This window comes from Nipponia nippon, unplaced genomic scaffold (genome assembly GCF_047370975.1).
Source record: "Nipponia nippon isolate SJK-2023a ecotype South Korea unplaced genomic scaffold, ASM4737097v1 scaffold_3, whole genome shotgun sequence".
NCBI lineage: Eukaryota > Metazoa > Chordata > Aves > Pelecaniformes > Threskiornithidae > Nipponia > Nipponia nippon.
The window spans coordinates 13513244-13535101 of NW_028262347.1; the positions used below are offsets into that span (position 1 = coordinate 13513244).

At 37.9% G+C, this 21858-nt stretch overlaps 1 protein-coding gene across 17 annotated transcripts in view; it reads left to right on the forward strand.

Moving 5' to 3' along the window:
* The window catches only part of MAGI2 (membrane associated guanylate kinase, WW and PDZ domain containing 2), a 756464-nt gene that overhangs the window by 513416 nt on the left and 221190 nt on the right, over window positions 1-21858 (forward strand). For all 17 annotated transcript variants that reach the window (XM_087764995.1, XM_087764994.1, XM_009462907.2 and 14 more), the window contains one exon: window positions 11250-11329. In XM_087764995.1, coding sequence (XP_087621121.1) covers window positions 11250-11329 — 80 coding nt within the window. The remainder of the gene's footprint in view (window positions 1-11249; window positions 11330-21858) is intronic.

A 21858-nucleotide genomic window follows, 5' to 3' on the forward strand; every position in this document is an offset into this window, starting at 1 on the left:
TAGAAACAATAAAATAAATGAGTGGACAATAAGGAGAATTAATTATGTGTAAAAAGTTTTTCCTTTTGGTAGGCTATACATACCTGTTGCTACTGTTGCTAATTAGCCAACTCGTTGAACAAATGGATAAAAAAGTTCTTTCTTCTCCAAGTGCTGTCATTAATACAAGTTGCCAGAATAAGAACACAGCAAATGAATGAGTTCATATAAGTTCATGTTTCACAAAAAAAAAAGAAAGGACAAACCAACATCTTCATCAGCAGAACACTACTTAAAGAGGTAGCAGCAGCATTTCTGTTTGCTTTAAGGAACTGCCTCCAACAATTTGGAGCGTTAACCATTATTCTGATTATTAATAGCTAAAAATAACATTTTGCAGTTTCTTCTGCTTTAAATCCATTATTTCATGTAAAATTTTATTACTATCACATGAAGTGTAAACAAATGATAAGAATAAAGTTTGTGCATGTGATTTTTCATGAACCCTCGCATGACCAGCTACAGCTTCTGGCATATACAAGGCTGAAAAGAGCAGTAACTATTAAAACAAAAGTGTCTTTGCTGAAAAGGGCAAAAATATGCTTGTTCTAGAAAAAGAGTAATTATAGTAACTTTGCCCAAGCAAGCAGAGAAGAACTAGGATGACCTCAGGGCTAGCTCAAACCCTTGTTTCCTTCTTACTTCACTCCCAAATTTAATTTTTCTGCACATATTGAGTGCTCTGACAGAGACCAGACTGAATTATGTGGCACTTTTATTTTACTTGTTGTAACAAAAACCTGTGATACGTTTGGAGGGTGGGGGATGGGATGATGGGTAGGTCACTAACACACCAGACTGTGACAGTGGCAAATACTGCAGCAGGCATTTACTAGAAAATAAATTTATATTTTGTAACAAATACGGTGTATGCAGATAGCCCTGCCGCTCTACAGAGCAGCCATTCCACTCCACAAATTCCTTTGATGTTACAGCTTACTTCCTTTCCTGGAAATGCTCTGGTTTACACTGTGGTTCTTACAATGCTTATCATTCACTTCCACTAAATGAATGTTATGTAAAGCAGAGAAATCAATCAGAGGTGCAGACTGGATAGAAAGACTGTTATAAGGGCTCCTTGCCTTTGGGATTATATTCTTGAATAATGTAATTGCAAAAAAGTGCAATTACACATCTGTAAAAATACCAGATTATTTACTAGAATCCTAGCAAAGGAACAACTCTTTGATCATTTGAGTTTTCACATTGCACAGTCTTCACAGGGTTAAGTAGGAATGTAATGCTGTGGGGATGCTGTTAAATTGCCTCTTTGTTTACAAGTCACTTTGGTTAATGGCATGAAGAGACTCCATTTGCTTTTGCAAAAAACGGAAAGATAAAAAGACAACAAAAACCTATTTGTCTAACAACATCTCCCCAAACAGTAGTAAAGATTGTACTAGATTATTAAATAATAGATGACAAACAAACATTTTTAAAGTGTACGTCACAATGGGTGAAAAAAAGTCATACTAGGCAACATCTTTTATTGCTTTATTTGAGGCTCATGTGAATTGTGCCTTTAAACCCTAAGGACTTCAAGCAGTAAGTGATCTCAAGTTCCACATTGTTACAGGTATATCCAATGGTCTTAGATTCCATGACAGCATTTTCATTCATTCACCTCAAACTAACCTCTAAAATTTGTATGTGAGCTCATTTATCAAAGCTGCCATCAGAAGTAACGTGGCAGATTTACAGTGAGAGGAGTGACTTCATAAGAAGAAAGATAACTGTCTGTAGACAGTATTATTTATTCATTAATTATTAATGGCCCAGTTAGCATTTTGTAAAGCACACTGGAAGGAATTTCCTCTGCCTCAAGGTCTAAAAAGAAAAAACAAATCATGTACCAGATTCACTGGATGATTCAGAGGGTGGTTGTATTTTAGAGCATGGCTTGGTCTGTTTCTTCCTTTCTTTCCCTTTTTTGACATAGGTGCATGACCTTATGTTTACCTATATTAGCATTCACAGACAGAACAGGAAGAGATCCCTTCTTACTACATAATACTTACCACTGTTTTTCAGGAAGAGCTACTTAAGCACATTTCTTGGGCTGTTTCCAGCCTCCCTTACATATGAATCCGAATTTTCAAATACAGGCACACACCACACAAATAGGAGTCCATCTCCTATGTTTGCTTTCATTGAGAACATATGCTAATGAGAACATGCAATAGTTAAAACACTGTATATAAATTGGAATATGACCAAAAAAAACCTCCAGTTCTGCTCCTTCTTTCATACTTTAAATAGGGCTGATGAGTGTGACCTATTTTGGTGTGCTTAAATAAATTGTAGCCATCACTGATTTTTAGTTTTTCCCTCTCCCAGGGCTAAGGAAAGGCTACAGTTCCCCATAGCCTTCAGACCTCACTTTGCCAACTACTCTTCCACTACCTACCAGGGACATGAGTGTCGTGTTGTCCTCACAAAGTCAGCAGACATTGGCTGTATTGGATCCCAGGCAATCAATGTTTGCTGTGTTGGTCCAGTGCAGTGTTGAAGGGAATACAAAAGGTCCAAGTCTCTCAGTGCATCTGCTATCATGTGCAGTCAGCCTCAAATGCGGCCCTCACCCAACTCTCCAACTCCATCACATACACCATGACATTATAGACTCTCCTGTAGAGATGGTTACACATTATGATACTTATTTATAAAAGGCAGAATTGATTTTGTCTCTCTCCAGCCCTCTATCCACCTATACGCAGCAGAGCTCTCTGGAAGGTATGCAGGGAGAGTAAGAAATTAAACCAGGAAGAGCTGCAGTTTGTTAAGCTGAGCTACAACTGAGCCTTGATGAATAGACTCAAGGACATTACATAGCCCATAACAAAAGGTATTTAAGTCTATACTGTTCAAAAGCACATATGATGTCTTTTGCTTATACCACATTAATAATTGTTTTATTAGAAGAGAAAAGTCTAGAATAAACCCAAACTTCTGTAATACATCTTTAAAGGATCATCTTCTTTGACTTGTGGTGATGATTTTTAGGAGAATTTGGCCACATGAGGTTTAACAAACCACTTTCCAGTACATCTTACAGACATTCAGTCTCTTCCTGCTTCAACACCTACTTCTCTGAACAGTGTAGTCAGCATTGCTTTTTGGACCTGTTGCAATATCTTTTTCTAGTTGTTAAAGCTGCTTTTTTTATGAGAACACCATAAAAGACTAGAAAACAGCTATAAAATAGGCCTCTGCCAAGGACTCTCCTCTTCCCAGTAAAAAACAGCCATTACGTTTTTGAATACAGCTGGTGCTATTTCAGGTGTTACCTGAAAAGAAATACAGCTACAAATTGGAAAAGTAAAACCCTGACCTAGTTTGTTTCTAAGAATATTGCTACTGACTTCAATGGGATCAGTATTTCTTCTTAGTAGTTTTTAAGGCAGGAAAGTCTTTTTATTGCAGGAATAACATGTTTATCCTAACATCTTGCTTACCTGAAGAATCATGATATATTTAGCTGCTCCTGGTTGCTCCATCAGTTCGCCATCAGAAAGCAGGATATATTAGTTAAGCCTGGCTACACCATTACATTTGATAACTTTATCTTTTGTACTAGAAGATACTAAAAGTACTGAGGTAGAAATACACTCTTCTACCTACTCCAGATTACTTCCATATCCGGCAATAATTACCCAATCTCTTATAAACTAGCTTGGCACTTTTGAGAGTATGTTACATCATCAGTGTATCAGTGCATGATATTGAAATTTGCCATGTTTTGGCTGTAAGGTTATTTCTACCACTTTAATTAAGTAGCAATTAAGATGAAGGATTTTTTTGCATGCTGTTTGAATATTCACTTCTGATGGGATTTTTCTTCTTTGGGAAGCAAGCCATCTTATATCAGTATGTCTTTATTGTGTGGACAACTCTGAATCATGAGAGTTTGTGTGAATTCGATCATAGATGTCCATAACTCTTTTTCCTTGTTTATATGTTGTATTGAATTGGTCAGTTTTGATGAGCATAACAATGACCAGATTTCTAATGCTCTTTGGACTTCAACATGACATACAGTGGGACAGGCAACAGAAAAGATCTCTTTTGGTATCTTTCTCCTGAGACCACTTTCTTGCCTCCTGACAAATTAATTAGGAATGGGGAGATGGTAAAACTGGAAAGAATTTGGGGAATGCTGAATTTTTTTCTTTTCTTGTCTTCTGATGTTATAAAGACATTCTCAGTCTGTACTAGTGGTGTATTGTCCCTTGCTCTCACTTGCAGTTTTTATCTATGCTGACATCCAGGTCAAACTGCCAGCTCCACTCCTGTTGTCTTTCTTCACTTTCTTATTTCTTGGCTATCTCCCAAAGATCTCTGCTTCTCTGCTCTGCAGAATTCCTCTTCCAACATCCTTCCTTTGATGTTCGTAGTGGTATTATAATTTTTCTTCTTTGTATTTATTGAACTAGAAGATCCAGCTCACCTGGCTTGCCATATAGCATTAGGTATCTAGTATAAACCAGTTCCAAAGACTCCTGTGGTCAATGGAGAGAGATAACTACCTCCAGAGGCTGATTCAACCTGTCCGAAGATAAGGGCAGAATTAATTTGCCTAAATGTAGGTGCTTCTACCGGTAAAGATGGCCTCAGATATCCAAGGGTATGCCTGCAGTAATATGTAACTTTGTGTCAGGAGTACATTTCTGAAGCAAACCTTCTGGTTGTCTCTACGCACTGTGATTTGGTTCACGTTTCGGAGTACATGAACTGGATTCCTTTCAGATGAAACTAAAAAGAAAGTTGATCTCTAGGAGTGCACTTACTTGTCTCCAACCCCTGAACCCCTGAAATCAGTCCATGAGACCAGATTTGAGTTAAAACCAGTCTGAACTCCTTCTGATCTAAACCGTGTCCTTATCTAAATTAGCAATATCAGTAGACTGCAGAGTGAAACACTTGATGCTGATGACCCAGCATCCACAACTACTAGGTCTTTTCAGGTGCCATGGGCCACATGCCTGTGAATGGTGCATTGGGTGAGCTCTTGCTGCGTATCATCTGGTTTAAATTCAAGTGAAAGTTTACAAGCTGGGAGAATGCTCAGTGTGTAAATGAAGATAGCTGAGAGATTCACTTCAAAAGTGACCTCCTGATCTGAGCCAAAGCACTACTGTTGGGGCACAATAATAGCCCGAGAATTCTCCATGAACCTGGCAGATATGTCACAGCACCTGTCGAAACCAGCACCTTTCTGGAGTGGCAGCCAGAGGCTATTTGGGAGGTGCCATAGCACCTAGTATGTTATGGTGCATATGGTTAGGTCCCCAGTCTGACCAGAAGATAGGTAAGATAAATTATTCTGTATAGGTTCCTCTCCCTTGAATAGAGAGGAATCCTACACAATTAGCTGTGTAATTTCTAGATGGTTGAAGTCACATGAGATGAAGCCCATTCTCTGTCAGAAGTTAACTGCCTAAGTCAAGGAGAGTGACTTAAACAGCAGAAATTACTGTCAGAGACTTTAGGCATTTATATATTCCCAAAAAAATCTTACATAAGCATCTTCTGCTCCTGCGAATGCTTAGAGGCACCACCACTGTGTTTGGGCTGAGTACATAAGTGCTTATCTGCTGCTCAAGGCCATCTGGGATTCGCAGGATAGTCACTCCCAAAGCTGTATCTCTTAAGGACCACGTACTCCGAGCACATCTAACAGACTGACAGCGTGAAGTGCAACGCAAATTAGCAGTCATAGCTGCTGCCATTCAAACCACAGCCAGAGGACAACTCCCATTTGTATCTGTCCCTACATGTGTGCAAGAAGTTTGGGTAGCACCCCACAAAGGATGAATTGCAAAATTGCCATTTTACTGCTCTGTTTTCCTGTCACTGTCCCCCAACACATAAATTACTTGAAAATCATTATTGTGCTATCTGTAAAGCTCTGCAGATTTACAAATCTTAGACATACAAAAAGAAGGGAGGAGTAAGCATTTTAAAAGTCAGGTGGCCTACAGTGCACTTTGTTCTTCTCTGTCTCATATACTCCCCTTTGCTCAAGCTGTTATGAGGACCATCTTAAATGTAATGTATTCACAATAAAAACCCAAACAAACCCATATGTGCTGTCCCCAAATACACTGAAGCAGCACATTGGTAAATACCCATTTTGAAATGCCTTTCACAATAATGTGCAAATTACATACCTTGCAAGAGTCACAATTTAGAAAAGGTTTGCAGTGTTTTCAAAAGAGATTAAGGCTGGTACTGTCAGTAACTACTTTCTATATTCCCTTCACAAATGTTTCAAGAGATTGTCTGAGGGCTTTATTAGTACAAGAAACTTTATCTGTCAAGAAGTGCTTTAAACTGACAGATTGTTAACACAAATCCATTATATTCAAATCTTAAGTAAAATAATATACTGTCTAACAAATAATTATAATAAAAAGATAATACATTGTTAAATAAGAAAAGCCACACTCCTAATGTTTTTTACTTCCTAAAGGTAAGGATGAGTATCCAGTCAGATTTCCAGAGAGGCTCTGGTCCTGGTACCTAGATCCTTTGGTGATAACAGGGAACTGGGGCATAAACAGTCTCTATGAAGTTTTAAAGCAGAGTTACAAAGAAAAGCTGGAGAAGAACAGGGGGTTGAGTCAGGATTCTGGGAAGTATTCTGAGCTTTCTTTCACTCTGTTTAAACCAGCTAATTTATTTTTTTTTAAATATGTTTAAAATTGTGTGTAATTGATACCAAGGGACCCTGATTATAATAAACTATTTCTGCTGGATGTAAATACTTGGTAAAGAGGGAGGATTTAAGTTAGTTCAGCAATAATTATTTTATTGACTTTTGGCTACAATATTAAGCTCTGCTGCTTTACTGAGTGACTTTTTTTTTTTTAGTTATTTTTCAAATTTATGGTACACTTCAGGCCTATAAGCAGTTTCTATTTTGTGTAGCAGGTAACAAATTAGGATGAATTTTAAAATGTTATGCTATTCCCATGCTCCACCTGCTTGAAGTAAAACCAAAGAGACCCTTCATTGACTGCTTTCAAAGTTTCCAAGATTAGGTATTTGCTCTTGATTTTAAGACGGATTCTAAGACATGCATGGTTGATTTGCCAGCACTTAGCTCAATCATCTTAGCTAGTAATCAAGATTTTTCTTGTGTAAGAATGGACTTTCTAAACCTGCTCTTTAATGATGAGACATGGTTATTGCTGAGTGATGAAACAGTGGCCAGTGGAAAATGCTGGTGGAGCCACAGCTGTGTTTCTCACAGGATGCTTTTGTTGCATCACTTCACTCTCATTCAGTCAGTAACAACTGCTCCGACTGCCCGTTTGTGCATTTATTCCACAACTGCCTCTGATATTCATCTGCAATTCATTCATAACTAATCTGTAAATCCCCAGCCCCTTTTCCTTCTGGTCTGTCTATAGGACTTCCCAAATGGACACACATCATTAGACATAGTGGTAAGGCAGGCACGTTATACACTGTACATTTTACAAGGTTTTCCGTGCTTAAGAAACATTAACATGCACAGCTAATGCAACAAATATCTGTTAAAGTTACTTTTGACATTGGTGTTAATTTGGCCATTTTACTGTTCCTTCTGCCTTCTTTCCCATCGTTAAAGCTTTCCTATCAAGACTTCTTTTAAAGGAAATTAAAAACTGTTTAGGAGCTAAATATTGTTTCCCTTCAGCTTTTACAGATTCTAGTCTTCTAGCTGAAGAGGGAATAGGCAGAGCCCTGGGACATAGAGGAGGTGGTGTCTTTCCTGAGATGTCCCTGCAGCCTGCCCCGGGACATTCAGCAAGCTGGCACCACCGTGCTTTTGTTCTTCCTCTCATTCCCAACGTGTCCTAGCTGTGTGGGGAAGAAGCCGCCTCTCTTTTTTTCTATGGTTGGCTAATCCCAATTCTAGTCCTTGCTGGAAGACAGGTAACAGGAGGTTACTCTGAACAACACTGGATAGTGCTAAGATGGCACTGGCTATGGCAAGAGCAGCATCTCTCAAAAACACACGACTTGAAAGCTGGCACATGGGAGGTTGCAAGAGTACCCTGCCAAATAAACCTCCTGTGTAGGACAGAAGTAGACATGTATACCAAACTACTATGCTGTAATGCAGAACTATTTATTTCCCTCTTTTACTGAGAGCAACACAGCAGTAGTCATGTCTGTCCTCACTGTAGGAGTGTTTGTGTGTTGTGTACCTGGTTGCTAAGATGATCCAAGCAATCAGCACTATGTAGCACTAAAGAGGACATTGATGGTACTGTAGAGGTGTTAGAAGACAGGTGGGATAGATTCTGCCTTCTTTCAAGTAGGGTTTGTTTTCAGAGCAGAAGCAGTTTTTTACCCACTGAAGCACCTGTCTAGAAGCATGTAAAGTCCCATTGCAAGACGTAGCATGCATGTTTAGTATAGATCATAGAGTGGCGAGGCAGGGCAAGGGAGCAGGCATGGAGATGGGTAAGGAGGAGAGGCATGATTTTCAAAAGGTACTTTGCTCCTTCAGTTATTTGTTATAGATGAAAGTTCTTGCGGATGATTTTTGCTTTTGCTAAGTAGCTGAACGGATTTGAGAGACAGTAACTAGGAGACTGAGTGCTGTAAGAGCTGGTCTAGATGAGATACCATCTTCATTCTCTGAAATTTCTCTGCAGACTGAAGGATCGCTCTTCTGTTGGAAAAGCTGTTGACTTTTTAATTTGTTTATAGTTTTGTTTAGAATGGCCACAGTGCACGAAACTGGAAGACATCTGTCCTTCTGGGTTTATGGAAGCCACATTTATGTTGAAGGGAAGTGTAACTGTTTGTTTGTTGTTGTTCTCAGTTTCAACATAAGCCTTGGAGGCTGTAATTCAACTAATTCACATTTTTTAATATTAGTACTGAATTGGGCTTATTTTCAGCTTGGCACCTATCTGTTACAGATGCTGGAAAACTCATTTCTCAGATCTATTCTAGGAATGTCACAGGGGTGTGTTCAGGGCTGGTGAATTGGCCTGACTTGTGAGGAAAACACTGGCCAGCTGACTTGCAACAGAGTTGGCTTCTAGTACCGACTCTGCCACTGGCTTGTTTGGTGGCTGTGAACACTCACTTGATGATTCTGTGACTCCATGTTCCCACCTTTAAAACAGGGGTGATGATTTTTTTTTCCTTTGTAAAATGCTTTGAGATCCACTTTATACCACAGCAAACATTACTAATAGTAGTCATATATATATTACTCTTGTAAAGCCATAGGAAACTGTCTGTGAATCCGACTTAGTCCCTGCAACCAGTGGGGGTCCCTAAAATCATTCAGAATTAGTAGCTGGGAGAGAGTGGCTGTTGAGCAGGCATGCCCACACTCCGGAGATGTGACTGCAGCTGCCACAGGTATGCCCAAGCTCGCTCTGAGCGCTGGCGCTGCTAACGGGATACCCATGGTAGTGTGCAACTCGGCGCGTGCTGCTGGCTGCGCCCAAGTAGCTCAGTAGATGCTGGGGTGATGAGCCCACGCTGAGCTCCATACTGCTGCAGTGACATCGTTGCCAGTATCTCCCCTAGTTAATTTAAAGCTAGCTCAAGTATGTCTGCACAAGCTGCAGTTAGGCTGTGACTGCGGTATAAAAATACACCCTACAGGAGACCACAGGCAGCCGGAGCTTCAGAGAAAGCATTTTAGTTACATTTGCAATCAAGTATGGGCTGCTGGCATCATTTCAAATTTATCTTACCTTTGGCTTATCATTCTTTATACTCTGCAAATATAGCTCTGCTCTCAAAGCAAGGGAAGGTTTTGTTTATCTTCTTCACCTGTCATGAATGGTGTTCTAGACTAGGGCTTGCTTAAAATAGGAATTTAAATACCTCAATTTTCATTTTAATTGCCACTTTATCTGTACACAACCCTCATTTACCTTTTTTCCCATCCAAAATGTGGAGGAAGCTTTAACATGGTGACAGTAATGCTGAGAATTAAGTAGTATTACTCTGGTTGTAGTCAAGGAGAGAAATTGAGGCAGAGGAAAAGTTATCTGCCATGGACTAAACAGGGAGTCAAGGTGGGAGAAGGAACTGGCTCTACGCATTTATTTTTCCCTAGGGGAACCAGTGGTGTTTGGACCACATGGACTGTATCAGTTGATCGGTAACTCACCAACTACCAATTCCATCCTAACCCATTTTTTGCCAGGTCTCCTGTTTTAGTACACCTTATACTAATGTTCATAAGAGAAGTCTTAAGTACACTTTAAAATGACACGGCAAATTAATAATAAACTAAATAATTCAGTACTGTATGGAACAAGCATCCTCCTAGGATGTAGCAGATAAATAAAACATGGGTTAGAAGTGTCTCTGAATGATGGTATTGTAGGAAAGGCATCTCAAAAAATAAAGGAGTAATGATCACATCCTTTTCTGTTCTGTAGTCTTCCTTTCTTAATATATTTAAAATATTTGGCTCCAAATGCAAATGTTTATGGGAAAGGTATACATTGAAAAGATGTGGTTTTAAGTCTCATTAGCTGTGCTAAGTATCAATTCATTTGGCAAAATATTCTCCCAGAAAACAGTTTGTGCCAGTTCAACGCTATTTGATGGCTGATTCCTCAGAGATCTATTCTGAGTATAGAAAGGAGCCACATGATTCATTCAGCTTGTGCATATCTATTTTATCTCAATAGAAGGATTATATATGGAGAGATAAAGGTTTGTTAAACAACGTATCATTAATCACTCCGTCCGGAAATGTAGACTTTGCAGGAGCATGCTGCAATTTGCATCACTTTTGCTATGCCTTGCCAGTGCTGCTGGTGAGAAATAACAAACCTGTATTTATGAAAAGGACAGGTTTAAGATGAAAATAATTCTACCCGAAAACTGTGAGAATGGTACAGAATCCTGTCGCCTGCACTCGTTCAACGGGAGAACACTGTATTTGTAATAAATTCCTTTTGCTCTGGATGAGTTCTGCATTTTCAATGAGGTTAACTTGGCAACATTCTAGTTGATTTTAATAAAAATAGCTGCTTTGAGGACAGGGAGCTGAGGTTGCCAAATTTACAGCTGCCTTGCACAATTACTCTTACACCTCCTTCAGGGCTACTTAGAACCAGTAAGCAAATTAAGTGTATCGATTGCAATTTTGTTGGACTAACCCTTTTTTCTTAAGGAATAAACTTGATTCCTTTCAGTATGTGTCTGCTCAGAGTGATCTCTTTTCTTTTCAGCCATAACACAAAGACAACATCATGGCTGGATCCACGACTTGCGAAAAAGGCTAAACCTCCAGAAGAGTGCAAAGAAAATGGTAGGTTATTAAGTTTTCGTTGCTGCTCAGAGGGGATTTGCCTTTGTGTGTGTGTGTCTCTCTCAGTTCTTACAAAAATCAGGCATTTGGGGGAATGATGAAAGGTGTTTAATTGCTGCTTTGGTTAGAAGCCATAAGTGATACCAGTTCTCAGTGTGCCATGTGTTTCTGCTTTTTATTCCCCTTTCTGATGCTATCCAAAGCTGAGGATCACAAGTGTGTTTTCTGCCTGTTGTGTGTGTGACTCCGGGACTGACCCTCTCCCTCATCTCCTACAGAGAACTTTGGTCTGCAGAACAGAATCCCTTTTCAGATTCTGAGCTTTTAATCTACAGGCGATTCAATGCATAAGGGAAACTAGCAGCACCGTGGGAATATGAATATTGTTTGATTTGTATTTAAAGGTACAGTGCTATGCTATTTAGTAGCCAATTTAAACAAAATAGTGTCTGATAAAACAGGGTGTGGGAGGGAGAAAAGAGATCAGTGTCTGTCAGAGTTCAAGGCTGGATTTGGGGGGTACTGCATTGTTAATGGTTTAAAATTTAATAGCGTAAATACTGTTGAGGATGCTTAAAGGAGCTGTAGCTGTTGTGCAGGAGAGATGACTATACTGACAGATTCAGAGATATGAAATAATACAGATCTTATCGAACTATCTTATATGAATTCAGTATAATTTCTATTTTTTCTCTGGTAAAGTTTCAGTAATCAAAATCAAAATAAAGCCAAAGTAAAAATGTATTGTAATAGATCTTTTTCTGAGGAGGTTTTTTTTTCATTGTTTTATAGTTCAGTGTCAGTTCAATTAGCTAGTTAGGTAATAATTTCTAAAGACTGCTACTTATTTTCTTATTGTGAGATACAGAGGATTAAATGCATGCATGCTATGTGCATTAATTCAAAGCATTTTTAAATATTTTAAATTTATTAATAGGTTTTCATGTACTGCATCTGATTTATTTCATATTTTCCAAAATACATTAATTTGGTTAATGTAAATACTATTAGCAGAAAGAAAACTCAGTGCCGTTTTGGGCTGATAAAGAGGTCACTGAGGAGTTGCTGGCTGTATGAAATGCAGGGTCAGTTTTTTCGGAAAGAATGTTCCTGGGTTTTTTTGTAAATGGCTTCATTTTGAAAGATTGCTATATTCCAAAAATCCCTTCCTTATTTCAGCAGTAATTCCGACGTTCTCTTCTGACATCAGAAATTACATGTCTGAATGATTTTGTGATGCTTATTCTAGCACTGACAACACTAGCTCCTGGACTAAATTCTACAGTGAATACAACAGAAGTGTGTTACTGAAACAAAACAAGGGCACAGGAGTTTTGCATTATAAGTCTCTCACATTACTTATTTGTAGCTACATCTTTGCCTGATCCTTAAGGAATACTAGTGGAAAAAGCAGAAGAAAAATCCACCAATATCTATGGAGTAACATATCACAGAGTTACTTGGAGTAAATGTGTGTTACTTTTTTTTTTCTTTTTTTTCTTTTCCTGTTAGCTATTTTATACTGAGATCACAATGAATACTGAAATATTAAAAAAAAATACCAAAATAGCTGAAACAATTTAAAATGAAAATCGGTGCATTAAAGAAACAGCTTTATTTTGTAGTTGTTCAACTACTGGATTATTGAATTCCTATAGTATGCTGGGGTATGCTGTTCTTTTAAGAGTTGCTCATCTCATTAATGCAAAGTACTTGAAGTGAAGCATAAAAGACTTTAGGGAGGGATCTTCTATTCTTACAGAGATTGCCCCTGCAACATCCTCTCTTTTCCTAAGGTTCTTTGGTTGTTCACAAATTGTTGTGGTGTTTTAGTTTGTTTGTTTGGTTGGTTTTTAATCCAACACTTGGAGAAAAAAAGGTTGTTAAAATGTCTAATATGCCTTAAAATGACTGTACCTTGCCACTGAGGTCCAACACCGAGGAATTTGTTATAGCACATGGGGATTTGGAATTTTTGTTCAGATTTAATGTAAGATCAAGGATTAATTTCACATGCTTCTGGCTTGGTAGATGGTAACATCTTTTCTGTTACACTTTATAATTTATTCTGGCGCATTTTACTCAGATATTCAAAATTTTATAAAGACATCAGTGTTTAGATAGGAAATTATACTTACCTTGTTTCTTTATGGCTACCTGCATAACTTGTGTTTTTCATTGACATTCATTTTGTCACATCTGAAACTTGTATTGATTCACTGAGATACATTATGATGTCCTCATCATCTATCAGATTCTGCAATCAGGTTTTCATTTTGAACAACCCAACTTTTGTGTTCTCCTTTCCGTGTAAATCCTGCCAAATCCTCCTTCTTCATTCTGCCACCAGCACACAGTTTCCACACCAGACAACGTCCAAGCAGCATACAATATTTGAGTCCTGATATTCTGGGCTAGCAATATTGAGGGCCCCCTCCGCTCCAGGCATTTCCTCTCTTCCACTTTCAGCTCTTCAATACTCCTTTGCCAAATACGATTTCTTCATTTTCTCTGGCTTCTGTATCTGCAAATCCTAGTGCTTGCTCATTTCTCTTTCCAAAATCTGAACCAACCTTCCAGCACATCCCTCCTCTTGGAAAAATTTTCACATGCCTTTGCCAAGAGATTGACAAGCTCTACCAAGTCAAGCTTTCTTTGCCTCCCTGCTGTAGACTCTTTCTGTTTTCCTTTAATGAAATCCAGTGCTCTAAACCCCTTTTTAGGTCAGGAGGTTTTAAAGGTTGATCTTTATTTCTGTCTCTGTCATGGAACTTCTGTGTGAGTTTCAGCAAATTACTTCAACTTTTGCTTGTCAGATCTACTTAGATGGCAAGTCTTTGAAGCAAGAATTGCCTCTTACTCTCTGTTTGTATGGTGCCTATCTGAGATTCATAATAGCAATAAGCAGAAATAACTGGCAATTCTTCAATGAGAACTAGAATTTTTTACACATTTCTGATTTCCTCCAGAAAATCTTGATTTTATTAAAAATAATTGTTTTCTCTCCTGAAAATATGAGGTAAAAATTTGGGTTTTCTGAATTGGAATACTTCTTTAAATTATTCCTTTTTTTTTTTTCCCACATCAACATTGCTTAACTAATTTTTACCTGTAGAGTACTACAGAAGTTATAGTTCTGCCCCCTTTGTTTCTGTGAGATAGATTCCTTGGCTGCTACATTTTCTGTAAAGTCATATTACATAGCAAACTCACAGGATTTGCATGATTACAGGTATATTATGTGAGTGGTCTGCCAACAGAATCAGTTCTTTGGGAGAGAATATGGAAAAGAATGACAAGTCCCATGCGGCAATAAAAAATGTAGTTTAATATTGAAAGGCAGTTCAGCCTTGATGACATGAAATATCACAAGTTTTAGAAAGTTCATTTTTGCTTAAGAAATGTAGTAATTCATTTTTTCAAATTCTTTAATTAATTTTAGGAAACTTTCCATTCTGGAGAAAAGTGAACATTTACTTCTTTATCCAATTTAGGGATTAAACAGCTGTTGAAATTTCCTGGGATCAGATATGTCAAATTTCACTTATTTCATTACTATGAATTTCACTTATTTCATTTCTAATCCATCCCAGTCGGTAGCCTCCATCACTCTTAACCCTCCCTTTCTTTTTATGTCAACCTCCTTTCTCCTATCTCTTAGTCTTTAAATACAAGTAGGCTTAAGACTATAAATAAAGCTTTGATTTCACCTAGCACTCATCTGTCATCTGTCTTTTCATCTCCTTTACACCCACCAACTTGACTGCAAAATATAGATGTTTACTTAGGGTGAGCCGAGTTGCCTTTAAACTTCATTGACTGTAAATATCAGCTCTATTTTTGACAATTAGAGGGCACAGATATCTGGTTGACATGTAAACACCTGTACAAAGACAGACTACTACATTTAGTCATCTTCATCTTGAACTGAATCCCACCCTCCTGTCATGTTTTGTCAGGTTATCCTTTTCCTCATTCCTGTAGTCACAGGAGATGCCTTGTGGTGAGCCCACTGCCAAGCACAGATTCAGCACTCTTCTTCATGCCAATGATGCACACATCTACCCTTGTCCTCTTCATCTTTCTTTCCTAGTTGAGCCCCTTGTTTCATGCTACATATGACGTCTCCCATTGGACATCTCCCATCTTGAGTCCTCCAAGCAAATTCCCTTTTGCTAATAGCAGTATGTTCCACCTCCATATGTCCTTGCCCTGCCACTTCACGGCATATGGGACTTCTGCCTTTTCCTTTTCACCCAGACAGAAGAATTCCTTCTCGGGACTTCATGTGTTGTAGCACATGCAGTGTGCACATGCAGTCACAAATTCAGGAATTCAGCTCCCTTTCCTTCTTGGAGAACACTGTCATCATCTTGATCAATCATCTCTGAACATTTCAAAATTTCTCAACAAAAATGAAAGCTGTAGATTAATTGCTATAACTTCATTTTTAAACATATGTATTTATATATTTAATATGATTCTTGCCAGCAAAAAAAACCCCAAACAAACCAGAAGACAAATGCTAAATTCAGAATCATGAGGGTGATCGCTGATTAGGCTGTCTGTAATCTCAAGGGTATAACTATCCCAGGAAACCAATAATCTTTCACATGAGTAAATAAGCTCACTTTTCCTTACTATTTTCTGAAACTTTGTATAATGCATTTTTAGCTGGACACGTCTCTTGTGAGACACAAGAGCACCTTTGTTCACAGCATGTTCAGTTTGGAAACCTCTTTAAACGGTGCTGAGATTTAAGAAAAAATATTTTCAAACCATTTTGCATTATGTTTTATGAGTGCCCTAATGCTGAAAAATGCTTCTTTCTCAAAACCTCGCTATTTAACATACAGTCCCTTTTCATGCTCCTGCTCTAAGCTACTGCCTCACAATTTTTCCATGCTCTATACTAATCCTAGAAATGACTGAAGCCCAGCAATTAGTCTGCAGTCTTGACTATTTTGCTTGTTTCCAGCAGGTGTTCCCCCTCCCTAACTCTGGTAGAAATTAAACTCAGACTTCCAGTGACAGAGGAAAGTTTCTATGGGCACGTTTGTTGTTGTATTTCCACAAATGTATACAGGAATCCAAAACAAATATTTTCTCAAATTTCATCAGACTTCGTTGAAATTAGTAGCTTTTCATAATATCATTAGGTTGTTTGACTGTTAGCATGAAAGAAATTAAACCTAGGACTGTCTTTCTCATCTTGCTTACATTTAATATATTTTAAATTTCTTGTTAAAAGTTCAAACCACATAATGAACCATTGCATATATCCATTTTAACTTCAGCTGCCAGCAAATAAATCCTATGCAAAGAGATCCGGTAGATTTATGAGGTATTAATATTGTTGTTATTATTATTAGGCATAAAATTCAAACTACTCTACTGCTTTAAAAAACAAGATTTTAAATTCATTGCTCTTTTTTGTATTTCCTGTCTGATACTTTTCTTCTTCCTTTGAAAAGACTATTTAAATGGAATAAAATTAAATAATGAAAAGAAAGAATAAATAATTGGCATTATCATTAATCTCCATAATTCCTGTTTCATGATGAGCACCTTAAAAATTTGTTTGTGTTTCAAACTGTTTTCTTTTATTTATAAATAATTTTTCTTTTCACTTGTGAAGAGTTTGCAACTGAACGTATATAATGAGTAAGAAATAGTCTCAAAACTGGAACACCTGGTTTCTTGTTTTAATTCATACTGAATACCTATCAATATTTTTTTGTCATCAAAAAAATAGATGTGACTCAGGCTGCTTTATGACACAAACAGTTTTTTCAGTACTTTTAGCCACACTTTTTTTTCTTATTTACACAGAATTTTTGAGCATTTCTGTCACGATCAAACTGTAGAATGTCTGTATGCATACACCTCCTTCCTTTTAGTAAGTGCAAGCTGCTCTATAGTTAAGTATATGCATAACTCTATCCAACATCGCAACTTAATCACAAACATAATAAGAAATATTTTGTCATTGTTTATTTGATTCTTCACTATGATGTAGTAAGACATATCAACCCTTCATATTTTTGTTTCAAAGATGCATTTGGGCATAGGCATGCTGGTTTTATAGGTAAAGCATTACTTCTTGATTCCCTTATACATATTTTCACTGGAAATCCAGTACTGAACTTTTATCTTATATGGATACCATTTATGTGTGGCAATGCCCACTAGTGGCAATTTGTAGCAGATAAATACTTATCTACAAATAGGTTTTCATTTGATTGAAGTAGTAGCAGTAGAGTAGAGTTTGAAACCAAATCTTTCAGCAGTATAGGGTACAAAGGAGTGTGGGACTTTTTGGCTGATTGGAATGAATCCATATCAGAGATTTACATGTGAAACTTGGACAAAGCAGTGCTGTACATGGGTAGAGGACATGGACTGAGGAGGAAGTGCCCTACACTGTTGAGTGGACAAAGCTTAGCAGGACATCTTGCAACTCCAGATCAAGCCCTGGTTTCTGTTGAATGAACGGATCCCAATGTGAACTGGGAGAGAATGCTAGCTTTTGGGTTTTGTCTAGTGCTGCATGACCCTGAGCACTGTGTCTCTCAACATGGTATTCTACTCATTGCTTCCTACAAATTTTTCTCTCGGTGGTTTGTAAAAGGCTTTTTTTTTTTTCTTTTTAAGTTGTCTCTGCAAACCAAATCAGTTTGTGCAGGCCAGACAAGTACCTGCTAAGCTCAAGCTATAACATTATCTGATGCAGGGGAAATGTATTTATCTTTGAGATACCTGTGTGTCAGCTAAATTTCATTGAAAACTAACAATAGATTCAGACTTTAACAGAGGGGAATGGTGAACAGACAGACAGTATGAATGCATAAAGTTCATTTCCCCAGGAAACCAAAGTATAAAGAGATATCATCTTCAGAGTAGTAGTTTTTTTCTTGATCAAAACAAGAACTAAAACTATACAAGTCATGATTGATATCTAATACTAAGTGCTAGTTATATTGTGTGTTAAATGGTACCATTTGTTCCACTATAGACAAGGGTCTACCAGCATTACTATTTTAAATCTTGTTTCCAGGGAATTATATTTGCTGTTGGAAATACGTTGAGGAGAGTCTCTTTTTTAGACTTTGTACCAGCATAGCTTAATTCTTTTCTTCAAATGCTGGAATGTTGTTGGTTATTAAATAGGTCACCATATAAAATAATGTTTTTATATAGAATGAGACATGACTATATATGAGACCTTTGCTTATTTTATTAGCAGTTCATATGTGCATTTTTTCAGGAAAGCTGTCTTGGCGAATTTTATCTTAATGTTAATTTATAACATATGACTAAGCCACTGATAAATAAAGGCTGTAGAAATGTCTGTCTCTAATACAGTTTTCAGTCCGTGGTCCATGGCAGCCATGCAATTCATAAAAAATTAGTTAATCTATGTTATCTTTTATTATTGCAGTTGGCCTCAGTTAATAAAAAACAGCTGTCAACCACATTGAAAAAACCTTCTGTGTATCCACCTGTCCATCTCATGTGAAATTTCAGAAATATTTAAAGTGAGTTTAACTCTTCTTCACTGAAGCCATTTGGAGGCTGAAGTCTAAATGCTAGTTAATATTTTCCACAAAAAATACAGAACCTCTGTGTCTCAATATGGACATGTTAAGTGATTTCAAATGGGAGAGGAAGCATAGTGCACAATCATGATGGATAGGATATGGCCGAGGAGGTGCTTTCTCTGTGAAGGGAAAAGCAAAGAATTCCCCATCTTAGTTGATGTGGGCACCTACTGTGTACTTGCTGCAACATCTGATATGTGGAAGGGGATATCTGAAAGGGGATTCAGATCACCATGTTGGGAATTTATTTGTGGGTAGGGAATTGAGTACAAAATGACAAGCCAGAAAGGCTGCGCAGTGAAGAGGGGGATAGCTGAAGACAGAAAAGAGGAAAGGTTAATCACAAGCTTGCGTCTCGAATCTTGATCCTCTCCAGAGCTTAGCAAAATATTCAAGGCTCTGAAATATCACATCCATCTACGAGCCAGAGTCTGGCGTCCTCTGCATCTTCTCTTGAGGATGGGGCTTATACTTGTTTCTCAAAAAAAGGTGTGGGGACCTATTATTTCTTTTATTTTAAAACACACCAACTTTCTCTATTACAACCTGGAAAAGATACTATCCTGCAAGTGAGAAAAACATGTTGAGTAAGCTCCTCTGCCAGGTGGGGTGCAGAATATAATGTCAGATTAATCAATCCAGAGAGAAAAAATGAGAGCAACATAGAGCATGACATTGTCCCTAGACATTTTAAACCATCTCCTCTGGGATGGTTTGAGTTGCTGTGCCAAGGACTGTTGTTTTTTTTTTCCCAAGGGCGAGTAAGCAATGTTTAGAGTTCAGCTGAGAGTGCCAGGCACACATGAGTAATTTAGCTGCAAACTTTTGATACTGCTCTGCAAACGCTTTTCAATTCAGACATCAAAACCCTTCCTGTTCCAGGCCTGAGTCACTTCTGAGTAGAGACTGCCCATCACGCACTCCTGCCTGGTGGCTTTGTGATATGAACAAATGACTAGGAGTTAGGAAATGGATTGACAGACTACCAAATTCATTTCCAGTTTTGACTTAAATCCAGGTGTTTCCAGATGATAAGAATATTACACCTTTAAATCACAGAGTTTTTACATAGAACTGTATTTTGCAGTTTTATAACTCCATTTTTAAGTAGTATTTAATGCCACCAGTTTTGTAATGGAGCTGGCATTACTTGTAATAATATTGATCACAATGAATTTTTTCCGTCATTTAAGTACATACTGAACATGCTTTTTTCAGCTAGCATTTTCAATTTTGGGTCAATTAAACAATAACAGAAAATCTCTTGAACTGTCATGATCTTTTGAAGGGCATTTTGTGCTGGCAACACCAGCTGGACATTAATTGACCAAAAAAACCTTCAATGCTAAAGTCACAATAATGATAAGAAAAACAAGAAAGGTGGCACCTCATCAATATTTCTTTCTGGGAGTTCAGAAGATACTTGTCTGGACAACCTGGTTGCAGTGACACAGCTTACAGGAGTAATTCTTCTTCATCCTTGAATAACACTGAGGACAAAATAACTGTCCACATGTACATGCCTTGGCTGTCTGTGCCTTGGGGCCAGCCCTGCACAACCTGCCGGTGTCTCCCTGGGGAAACATTTGTGTGCACGGAGCACTTCCTTGGAGAACACTTATCAGTGTGACAGATAAGTCCTTTAAGCTGTAATGGACTATTAAGTATTACTTTGCTTTCAGAACCATTACAGTTTCTCACAACCTCAGACATACAAATCCCTGTAGAGTACTAACCTTAATCTTAAATAGAGTTGGTAATTGCAAGGACAAGAATGAATAAAAGTATAGACAAAATGTCTGTTTTCCTTGATTGTTCAGCTAGCATTTGGCTGTCTTGCACTCACTGCTCTCACTGCTCACCTAGATTGTGTGTTTAAATGGGGAAATGGCCGAGACCTCAAGGCATCCTGTGGTTGCCTGCTGACACAGCACACAGCCTGCAAGGATCCCTGCCTGTACAGGTATTGTCAGCCTGATAGTAACTCTTCCAGCGACCTGAGAATTTTAAAGGTTGGTAAATGCAGGCTGAGGAAGCTACTAACTTGTCCCATGGTCCTTGATGAGGAAAATACAGGTTTTCATTCTAATTAGTTCATGATGTTACAAAAACAAATCACTTCAAGTTTCAGTTTTATGAAGGGAGTCATGTAAACACACCTTCCATGTGGCTGTGAAACTTATTTGCTTGTAAAATGCTCTGAGATTCTCAGCTGAAAAAGTTCATAGAGATATGAAGCATTATTTTTTATATATGGCCCTTTACAGTTTAAGTCTTTATTATAACATGTATAATGAATGCCCACTGTAAGGAATGCAGCATGTTCATCAGTGATGTAAGATATAATGAATAATACATTTTTAAATGGCAATAAATTTTTACTGTAAATGTAAAACTTTTTCAAATTATAATTTAATTTCAGAATAAAATAAATACATTCACCAGTGATGGACCCCAAAACAGAGTCAGCAAACTGGAGCTAACATGACAGTACAGTTTAAACTACACTGCAAATGAAAGATGGTCCAAGGCTACACGACCACCACAAAATAGCTATGGTAGCTTGAGTTTCTGCTGGCGCTGCTGTTGTTCCTCACATCCAGTTTCTGATAGCATCCCTTTTTCATTTTGCTGCCAAGTTAACTGGCTAAGCTTAAGTAGTTTTCAGCTGGAATGTGTAATGAAATTTAGAAAAGGAGGGAGAGAGATTTTTTAAACTCATCAGGAGAAACAGGGCCAGAGTTTTAGCAATTCACGTCTTTAACAAGCTATAAATTGGATTCCACTCACCACTGAAGCAAGTAGCAAAATTCTCACTGACTGCATGAGGTCAATTTTTGCCACTAAAATGCAAGCATTGTGTGGTATGAGAATAGAGGTGGCTTGAAATACTCCTACAAGGACTGTTGAAAGGAATGCTCCAATGTG